Source organism: Aplysia californica, unplaced genomic scaffold (genome assembly GCF_000002075.1).
Source record: "Aplysia californica isolate F4 #8 unplaced genomic scaffold, AplCal3.0 scaffold00125, whole genome shotgun sequence".
Taxonomy (NCBI): domain Eukaryota; kingdom Metazoa; phylum Mollusca; class Gastropoda; order Aplysiida; family Aplysiidae; genus Aplysia; species Aplysia californica.
In genome coordinates this window covers 471,728-483,183 of record NW_004797395.1, presented here as the reverse complement: position 1 = coordinate 483,183, position 11,456 = coordinate 471,728, and the positions used below count along the sequence as shown (strand labels likewise).

Here is an 11,456-nt window from a genome sequence, read left to right as displayed (position 1 = left end):
GACTACAGTTTAAGCTCACTTTCACAATTTCTGTTTTTGAGGTGCTTATTTTCATGGTTCGACAAGGTACCGACTTGAAATTCATGTAGTACAAAGTAGTAGATTCTAGACCTCTTCTGTTCTTGTGCACCTCCACCGTGTGCTTATCTTGCAAACTTCTGTCAGTCTGTAGAGAAAACCTCCGTGAAGGAGCCCCTTTCGTCCTTCTCTGTCATGAAAACGCCCACCATTTGTTTTGTTTTTTTAAAGAAAAATAAACAAACTTAAATAAACAGCCTCCTACATTCTGTTGGGGTGAACTAGAACTATGAAATTGATGCCAAACTTTTTGATACACATTCCTTGGGCGAAGAGAACCATGCCGTAAGTGAGAGTATGTTATAACCACAACGGTTTGAAGATTGAAGCCAAGCTCATTATTATATTCTATTATGAGCATGGCATTGATGGATCAGCCCATTTACAATTCTACTGAGCATAAGAACATGTTAATGTTTCCCCTTTGGGATAGGCCTAAAGACAATTTTAGTCAGTATAGCACCGCCCTATGAGTCAGTGGTGTCAGTGACCTGTCAGTGACCAATGAGTGACAACTGTCAGTGACCAATGAGTGACAACTGTCAGTGACAAATGAGTGACAACTGTCAGTGATCTATTAGTGAGTGGTGTCACTGACCAATTATTGACAGCTGTTGCAGTGACCAATTATTGACAGCGCCGTCACCGCTTTTAAAAGTACAGTATTTGTAGTTTTTATAATTTAAAGGAGAGACCCAAAAAAACCTGAATGCTGTTACCAAGAAAATAACATTAATTTTTGCTCTAAAGTTATTGAGGAAGTTATTATCAAAATTGTATTCATAAACATATCGACTTGGAAATTTTGCAAGGAGTTTGTTCTCTTGGGAGCAGAATTCAGTTTTTTGGCCCTCCTGTAAAATAGTAAAAACTGATATCAGAGCTGTCATTTTTTTGTACGAGTTTTACGGTACTTACAACACAATAAGGTCATATAGGTGCGGAAGACTAGAGGTGTTACAAGAGAGTAGCAAACACAGAAAAAAAGGAGGGGGGATATAGATGATAGATGTTTGATAGGAAAGAAGGAGCAAACTACACCAGAGCACCCGCCAACTACTCACTAACAGCTGTCAGTGATGGATGAGTGTCAGTTGTCAATGTCAGGTCACAGTACGTGTCAGTGACCAATTATGAGCAACCGGTGTCATCACAATATTGAGCAACTCACAACAAAGGGAGACAAGTGTCCATCATGACAAACCAGCACACATGGCGCAGCGACAAAATATGTCATAGAAGGTTTATTGGTGGCCCTGAGACGTGACTGAAAGGCACAATAATCTATAAATGAGGGGCTGAGATACAAAATCTGCTACAACCATTTTAGTAGCACTTTGGAGAAAATCAGCTTTTTTTAATGCTGCTAGATCTTTACGCACGAACATGCGTAAAAATATTTTTTGGCGGCGTTCATGAAGTACTTGCTGGATTTTGGCCGGAAACATTTTGTGCATCTAACAGCCGGTAACAATGTGCTTTTTTAACGCTTTCACCACATATATGGACGAGCACACGTACACTTACACACGCACTCTCTCTCTCTCTCTCTCTCTCTCTCTCTCTCTCTCTCTCTCTCTCACACACACACACACACACACACATACTGCCCGCAGACAAAACTACACGCTTTCAACTCGAGAGCGCTGGAACGTTCGTTTACACTCGTATAATAACACGGGCGGACGCGAGATAGGGCAATTGAAACATCTTAGGTAGGCGTATACATTTTTTACATATATGTGTATGTATATATATATATATAATATGTATATCCTAATGCATTGTTGCGTAATTGAGAGTTCGTCGTTTTCCCTTGCACTGGCGAGCTCTGGGCCAGAGCTCAGTGTAAGGGAAAACAACGAATGATCGATCGGTCAAGGATAAATGCTTCGTTTTCCTTCATCTCATGGGATAGAACACTTGAAGCAGGCCAAAATATTTAAAATACTTCACTGTCGTCACTGACTAAAACCGGCTTACTTTTACCGTACGGTACGCCGTGCTTTACTATCGTATCCGTTACGTGGGGAACTCTGTGTCATCACTTTCCAAAAAGGAAATTTACTCGTTATTCCGATCCGTATGCTTCACATAGCAGTCAGTCAAAATGATATTTTGAGAAATACTAAAAGTTTCAAAGAGATCTTCGTACTACAGGTACAGTAGTCTCCGCCTAAGATCCCGGTGCTCGGGAGCAAGGAAATGCGGGATCTTAGGCAAACCGGGATCTTAACCGACGATCCCAGGGAAGAATCTATGGGGACCCATGTTAAGGCTTACAATTGATAAAATGGTCTCCCTCCACTCTAAAATGAACTGACGAGACCCCTAGGTGGGTTTTATGATATATGGCAAGCAAAGAGTTGTTAACCTTGATGGCCTATCACAGTGCGTAGAGCCATGAGGCGTGTCATTTTCACTTATTATCCTACCACGAGTCTCAAGATCCACGCAGTTGCCCCTCCCCTTTACCTGTCGAAAATTTATAGCTTTCCATCTCTGGCCGAGTTTCCCCCCCCCTCCCCAAACGCCTTTGTCGTTACACACCATTACGTTGTGAACACATCGATTAAAATTCAGTCTGTCTAGCAAATTCGGGCGTAGAGACAACTGCTGCAATCAACGCCTACTGCAGCGGTCAGGGAAGAGTTCATGGTTTGATGTGATCCCGCCTGGAACAAACGGGTTGGCCCTATCCACCCAGCAAAGTGATTTAAGTTTAGGGAGATAGCTCAGGTATAAGTGATATGAGTGGAGAAAACAAACACGTCAGTTCACATCCCAGTGTGATCCCGTCGGGGGCAAACATTGTATCGCTTCATCCAGTTTTACGTGTATAGTATGTGATCACATTTACCATAGTGGCTGATCTTTGACGCGACGGACAGTTTATTGATCTCAACTTTTCACTCTTGTTTTGATCCGCTGTGCCCGCCTGGGTTTTTGTTCCGCAAATTATGATCTGAAATGCGAGATCTTAGCCGAATGTAAACCTTCAGAGTGAATCAGAGCGGGATCTTAGCGGTGACTTTTGTATAGTAAAAATTGTGTTTTCTTAAAACAGCGGGATCTTAAGCGAACTGGGATCCTAAGCGGTGGGATCTTAGGCGGAGACTACTGTATTCTTAAATGTGAAGAATACAACCCCGGTGGTACAAAATAAGATTCTGAGCAGAAGAAACTTTAGAAACATTTGATTGAAACCCAAATACGTTCTCAAAGAATTTGTGTTTTGCAATTAGTTTGTAACAGCCCCTTTGCTAATTAGTAATCAAAACACTACATCTAGTCTAGATCTAACTGCTTAACAAAATTTTATATTATGAATCTTGCAGGAGCGTATAAAATTTAAGCGAACATGCATACGTACTGGGAGCTGAGATGTTACTTTGTTGTTGTCGTTGTTTCTAATTGTTGGAGTACACTGCGTAGCCTAGTAGTCACCGCAGTTATTTGTTTTCAAGTTTTACTGAAAGTATGGATAACCATTATAACACTATTCTAATTTTTTCCAACAAATTATGGTCAGAGATATAGCCAAAATTAATTTCCTCTTTACCCTTCTGTGTTAGCATCACTAATTGTACAACATATTTATCAAAAATGTGTTTCCTCCTCTGCAAAGGTTGATTAAATACATTCTGTCAACAGAGAAGCATCTAGCCTATCTGCCGAACCACCATTTGCCATTTGCACCGAGACTGTAATGCCGCCATTGAATTGCGGTGTTTTGAGAAGCAATACAGTCGAATACAGACGCCGAACGAGTCGCCGTCCGAGAAGTTTGGCATAAAAGACAATCAGCATGCCCTGTAAATGAAGGAAATAAAAGAAAGTCATTGATAATTACGTTTTGGAGGTATAGAGACTATTGTTTTGTTTATTTATAAGATATGGACAGTGATGACGGCGGCTCTATTGCAACAGCAAGCACTGACACGAGTTTGTTTCTTCGCGAGTTGCAAGCGTTAAACACAGAAGGAGGGACAGGTGCCCATTTTTTTTCAAAATAACTGCTAACCCACAATAATGAGTGTACTAATCATTACATAATACGATTATATCGGCATATTTTGTTTTGATCTAGATTAGATCTACATTTAGATACTCAAAATTAGGCCTGTTTGCTGACTGACCAGGCCCAGCGTCCCAGATCATCATAATCATGTCACATCTTATAAATAAATGACATGTAGATCTACATCTAGAATCTAGATCTAGACTCTACGACTAAACGTAGATCGACGTAAACTATTTTTAGGTAAGGCAGCCATTTTGTGTGACGTCAGACTGGGATACCCCCTCCGATCATGAGACTACATGACAGTCATAGTATGATGAGCCAATTATGGCACCAAAGATCGTACTAGCCTATACTCCTATACACTATAGACTTTATATATAATGGCCACCTCCACTCTCTATTCTCACCCCGGGTGAGAATAGCACAGGCGAGTCTTTTGGCTATTCTCACTCGGTGTGTGTTCGCCGTTATAGCCTAGATCTAGGTCAACCAGTGTTGCGTTGACCCTGAACCACGGCCACCTCTATTCTCGGTGCGCGTTCACCGTTATAGCCTAGATCTAGGCCAACAAATTTTGCGTTCACCCTAAACCACAGAATTCTACACTGTGATAACAGAAAAATTGTAGAATTCTGTGCCGTGAACAAACGTTCCATTACAAATGTAGCCTACTAAAAGCGTACAATTTTGTCTGTGGAAAGAGAGAGAGAGAGGAGTAGCGCGAGAACTTCTGGTCAAAACAAAATGGCGACCCGCGTAGTTCGGCTCGATTCGAAAAGTTAAATAGCCGTAGCATCTTTGTAGACAACCAAATTAATTTACTTTGACTTTTGTGTTTTAACATCATTTTTTAACTTTGTTTAGGTCAATTTGATCGTCCACACCGATCGACAGTATTCAGAAAGAGAGAGAAGGGAGGAGTAGATCTTGCGAAAACTTCCGGGCAAAACAAAATGGCGACCCGCGTAGTTCGGCTCGATTCGAACAGTGAAATAGCCATAGCATCTTTGAGGAGGATCATATTAGCTTACTTTTGTGCTGTGTAATTTTTTCTTGGCTTTTATCAATTTGATCATCCACACCGATAGACAGTATTCCAAAATGAGGAAAAGCAGGTTTCGCACCGGGTGAGAATAGCCTACGCTGGCAAGTCTCACCCGGGGTGAGAGGTAGATTGTTTTTCTATTCTTACCCCGGATGAGAATAGCCACTTCCCTGAACCACAGAATTCTACGCTGTGATAACAGAATTGTAGAATTCTGGGCACTTTTTCGGTAGTTCCCACCCCCCTTATTTGATTGAGCCTGATCTAGATCTATATACGTCTGATTTGCGGCAAGCTAGGATATCAAACCTAACAACTGCAAAACATTAAATTGTGATAAAATTCAGGGGGGCATGCCCCCCTGAAACCCCCCACCATGTTTTTATTAGGTCAGGGGGGCCTTGCCCCCCTGAAACCCCCCTACTCTTGGGGCCAAAACCGACGAATAACAAATGCGGGGTGGGAACTACCGATAAAGCGCCGAATTCTGTGCTGTGAACAAACATTCCATTACTAGAATCCAGGCCTACGGAAGCCTAAAAGTGTGCAATTTTGTCTGTGGGCAGTGGAGAGAGAGAGAGGAGTAGTGCGAAAAATTCCAGGCAAAACAAAATGGCGACCCGCGTACTTCGGCTCGATTCGAAAAGTTAAATAGCCGTAGCATCTGTGTAGACGACCAAATTAATTTACTTTAAAAATGTTTAAACATCATTTTTTAACAGAAGCGTCAATTGCCACCGAGTGACGCGGTGGCAATTGACAAAAATTGACTTTTTGTCAATTGCCACCGAGTGAAGCGGTGTCAAGTCTGAAAACAACACTATCTTTAGCATTATAATACATAATGTCAATTTGTTCTCAACTAATTTCATTGGACGAGCATCTAGTCTAGAGCTACGGTACCAACTTGGCATGTTTTCAATGAGACATATCTAGATCTAGATCTAGGCTAGCCTTAGCCTACACTTTGGTGTAGAACTAACTCAGGCAATTCTAGAAGTAGGCCTAGAAGGTCACAAACGCACGCAAACTCGAGCAGAAATTCACGTTATATCGGGGGACGGGGGTCAGGAAAAGACACACACACACACAGAGACGAACGCACAGCACCGAGCACTCGAACACAATAAGCTAGATCTACCCACAAACACAAAAGAGCTCCAATTTACTGGGTGGCAATTGACAAAAAGTCAATTTTTGTCAATTGCCACCCCGTCACTCGGTGGCAATTGACACTACCTTTTTTAACTTTGTTTTGGTCAATTTGATCGTCCACACCGATAGCCTAGACAGTATTCAGAGAGAGAGAAGAGGGGAGGAGTTGTTCTTGTGAGAACTTCCGGGTAAAACAAAATGGCGACCCGCGTAGTTTGGCTCGATTCGAAAAGTGAAATAGCCATAGCATCTTTGTAGACAATTAAATTAGCTTACTTTTGTGCTATAACGTAATTTTTTCTGTTTTTTAAAATCAATTTGATCATCCACACCAAAAGACAGTATTCCGAACAGGCCTTGTTTCACACCGGGTGAGAATAGCCAACGGTAGCAAGTCTCACCCGGAGTTAGAGGTCGATCGTATTTTTATTCTCACCCCGGGTGAGGATAGCCACTCCCCTAGCCTATTGTAGCCTACCTGCCATGCATGGCGCTTTTCCGGTAGTTCCCACCCCGCGATTCTTATTCGCCGGTTTTGGCCCAAAGTGCCCCCCTGACCAAATAAAAGTATGGTGGGGGTTTCAGGGGGACATGCTGAATTTTACCATAATTTGATGTTTTGCTGCATGGGTCTCAATATTCCACTATTTAGTGGATTTCCGCTACCGCCATTTCCTCCTCTAAACTCCGCTACCGCGAAAGCGGGTCAATTGACAGAGAGTTGCTGGGAGCAGAGTGACTGCCAGGCCTCGGGAATTTGAAAATAAATCGCCGAGACGCGGGGATATACATAAAAGATATATCAAATATAATATTTTAAAACCAAATCCGATTACGTCTTTAAGTTCAGTTTTTGCCGGTCACGATTGTGATGTTAATTCGGCTTTTCCGGGTCTGAGAGTATGTTTCTCGCGAACAGGCTTCTATGGCGGCAAGTGGAATTGTATGCGACACCGAGGCTCAACCGGAAAATCAAGATCTCAGAAATTTGTTGGTAAAAGTTTGAATACGCAGCATTTGTAACATCATGCAGATTCTGCATTACAAACGTGATGTCGCCATGAAAATAATATTCGTCACTGTGCTGTCGCTTGTGGGGGGCAAAAAAAAAAGAAAGTTATAACAAACGTCTTGTTGGGCTCATCATTGTGACCGGTCAATGAATCTGAGCGCTGTGAAGTACAGGACTCCGGAATGGGGGTGAGATTATTGATTTTTAAAAAAGATGCACTCGGGGATGGGGGGAGGGCTGGACACAACACCAGATGACAAAAAAAGAAAAATAATTGGAAGCAAATTTTAATATTTAGAATTTTGATTACTACTACAGCTCTCTGCAAAGTAAAGTGCGTGTTTGTGCATGCCTTGTGTATAATCGGGATCTGTCATAACTACTTGTAAGCGTGTTAATGAATTTAGAGCAGGGACTTAAGTGTTCGCGTTTCATTGGATGGGTGACAGTAAATTTTGTCTCTATATTTTAGCTTTTTGTTCAAGATTCGCAGATGTTCAGTGTCACTGCATCTTGCCCTCCAACAGTTCTTACACCTGTCACACTGAATAGGTTTACTTGTGCTATTCAAGTTATTACTCTACTTTGAGTTTGAGCATTAGTTTTGTCTTTCACGTTTATTATATGAATCATTACACCCAGACTGGTTCATGACAGTCGATATTCTGATTCTAGGCCTTTTCCCAGGCTGAAAACAAGATTCATTTTTATTTATGTTACAGTAAGAATGCGTACCTAGAGAATACGCATAATCACTGAATATTTAAGCGAATACATGTAATCCCCGTTTCACTCAGGGGTTTCATGTAATCACTGAAATTTCTAGTGATTATGCGAAATCCCTAAAATTAGACCTATCATTTAACATGTTTTTACTATGTACTGGGCATTCAGTGAATTCACGTAATAGCCCCGCCACTGTACGGGGATTACGCGTTTTCACTGAAATATTCAGTGATTACACGTATTAACTAGATTGATCTACGTGTTCTTACTGTAACACAGATATACTGGCAAACAAGGAGACAACGTGTGTAAGCCAGTTCCACTTGTTGATCGAAGAAGAGGCGATCCTAGAAATATCCTTGGTGTCATAATTGACAGACGAGAAGATAGCCGTAAAAGCTGGTTTGTATTCCAGAAATCAGTTCGATCTGTGCCCTGAGCGTCTTCTGAACACTGACGACATAAACACCGAAAAAATTGTTCAATCCTCTCCAGGTGAACAAGGCTTCACAAGATGCAACTGTACTGGTGCCAAAAAGTGTAGTTCAAGCCGATGTAAATGCCGCAAAGCAGGGCTTTAGTGTAACTTACACTGTCATAGCAGCCTCAGTTGTTGTAACAAGTGACGACGTCAATGGATTTTAGTCTTAAGTATTTAACTGAAAACTGAAACAACAACAACAACGACAGTGGTGTCTGTCATTTAAAAAAAATTAAATGCTTAGTTTTTAGATTGTGGAGCGGGTGTGTGAGAGAGAGAGAGAGAAGGGGGAGAGAAAGAGAGAGAGAGAGATTCTTTTACTGAACTGACTATTTAAGCAATAAAATTTTGCATGTGCCTGGTCATTTTTTAAGAATTTTTAAATGCTTAGTTTTTAGATTCTGGAGCATGTGAGTGTGTGTGTGTGGGGGGGGGGGGGTGTGAGAGAGAAGAGAGAGAGAGTGTGTGTGTGTCTGTTACCGAACTGACTATTTAAGGAATAAACTTTTACAAAAGTATATTATACTACACATGTCTCATCAGTGATTACGCGTAATTACTGTGACCATTTTTCAGGGATTTCACGTAATTCCTGATTATTTTAGTGATTCCGTGAAATCTCCGAGTGAAACAGGGATTACGCATTTTCACTGAAATATTCAGTGATTACGCGTATTCACTAGGTACGCGTTCTTACTGTAACATATACAGTCGAACCTGTGTAAGACGGAATCGCAAGAGAGCGGGAAAAAATCGCATATCCTACGGGGACAGTCATAAGTAATTATTCAGGTTTAAAATACATACATGCACATATACATTCGCCTTTTGGTTTCGTCTCAAATACAATTAATATACTTTAGACTTTAGATTCTGCAAACTAAAAATTTATTTACAATTCAGTAGGCCTGTTATTTGCTGTTTGTCAGTCTAGCCATCATTAAGTACGGCCAGCCTCTTCCATAAAGTTACCGTAAGGAAAAGTACTTAATGACGGCTAGACTGCTAGGCCTAGGCTAGCTGTACAAGAAGTGCAGCTAGACTGGCAGGCTAGCCTTACTTATGACGGCTGGACTAGCAGTACTTATATGATGGCTAGACTGACAAATAGCAATAAATAGTCCTAAATTCTACTGAAATGTCAATAAATTTTTAGTTTGCAATACCTGAAGTCAGTATTTGTATTTGAGACGAATCCAAAAGGTGCCTTACTCGACTTACTGACAGTGCATGTCATTGTGTTTTAAACCTGAATAATTACTAATGATACCTGTGTACTCAACAAGTTTCTTAAACAGTCGTCTCTGCCTAAGATTAGGGATGGGCAGGTACCGGTACCCAGTACCGGAACTCCCGGTTCTACCGAAGGAGGTGTCAGTACCGACACTTGGCCTCCAGTACCGGCTCTGGGAAGGAGCCGACACCAACGGTTAGTACCGGCTCTGGGAAGGAGCCGACACCTCGACGCTCAGAGAGAACGTCCAGTATAGGCCGACACCTACGGTTTTTTAACCGGGCTATGAGAAGTGTGCTGTGTGAAGGCCCTTGGCCTAGCAGCTGTGATGTCAGATGCACACAACGCAGCTGGTGACCTTGATACAGGACTTGATTCAAAATTGGCAATCAAAAACGAAGTTTGTTTAAATTTAAATATATGGCATCAAATCAGGTTTGTCGCGAGCCACTTTGCATATTTTGATACGCAGATTCCGAAAATGAAATCCATTTTTAGCGGCAATAATTATTTTAAAAATTTTGCATGCCAAGTCTTATCCCACGCGGCGGCAAACTTCAAAGGTATTTTGCGTCACAGTTCGCCTCTCCAAATCTGACGTGTGTGGGGGTTTTTTTTAGGGGGGGGGTGGCGACGGCGCTGATCGAGACAGGAGATGCACAGTCTATGACGTCACCCCCTGATGTCACTCCTGGCACCGGTACTGGTGGTTCTCGGCACCCAGTACCGAGAAAGTGTCGACACTGAGTTTCGTCGGTACCCGCCAACAGTATCTAAGATTCGGGAGCAAGGAAAAGCGGGATCTTAGGCAAACCGGGATCTTAACCGACGAACCCAGGGAAGAATCTGTGGTGACCCATGTTAAGGCTCACAATCGGTAAAATGGTCTGCCTCCACTCTAAAATGTACTGACGTGACCGCTTGGTGGGTTTATGACGTATGACGAGCAAAGAGTGGTTAACCTTGATGACCTATCACAGTGCATAGTGGGATGAGGCGTGCCATTTTCACTTATTATCCTATCATGAGTCTCAAGATCTACGCTTATCCAGTTGCCCCTCCCTCTTCCCTGTGGAAAATTTATAGCTTTCCATCTCTGACCGAGTTCCCCTCCAGCCTTTGTCGTTACACACCATTACTTTGTGAACACACCAATTAAAACTCAATCTGTCTCGCAAATTTGGGAGGAGAGACAACTTCTGCAATGGTCAGGGAAGAGTTCACAGTTCAATGTGATCGTCCCTGGAGCGAACGTGTAGGCCCAACCCACCCAGCGAGTGATGTAAGTTTAGGGAGAGAGCGCAGGTGTGAGTGCGATGTTCGGGGAAAACAAATATGTCGGTCAGTTCTCACCCCGGTGTGATCCCGTCTGGGGCAAACTTTGTGTCGCTTCATCGAGTTTTACAACGTATATGTGATCACATTCGCGATAGTGGCAACGGACAGTTTATTGATCTCAACTTTTTACTCTTGGTTGATCGGCTGTCCCGCCCGGGTTTTCGTTTGGCAAATTAAGATCTGAAATGCGGGCTCTTAGCCGAATGTAGACCCTCAGAGTGAATCAGAGCAGGATCTTAGGGGTGACTTTTGTATAGTAAAAATTATGTTTTCTTAAAACAGCGGGATCTTAAGCGAACCGGGATCGTAAGCAGTGGGATCTTTGGCGGAGACTACTGTAGTAGTAATAGGGCCTAAAAT

General features: G+C 42.2%; 1 protein-coding gene across 1 annotated transcript in view; it reads left to right on the top strand.

The window, feature by feature from the left end:
* The first annotated feature begins 3,760 nt into the window (after positions 1-3,760).
* LOC101851261 (enhancer of mRNA-decapping protein 4) overlaps positions 3,761-11,456 on the top strand; it is a 45,697-nt gene continuing 38,001 nt past the window's right edge. The window contains exon 1 of the mRNA XM_005096267.3: positions 3,761-4,071. Coding sequence (XP_005096324.1) covers positions 3,975-4,071 — 97 coding nt within the window. The 5' untranslated portion in view covers positions 3,761-3,974. The remainder of the gene's footprint in view (positions 4,072-11,456) is intronic.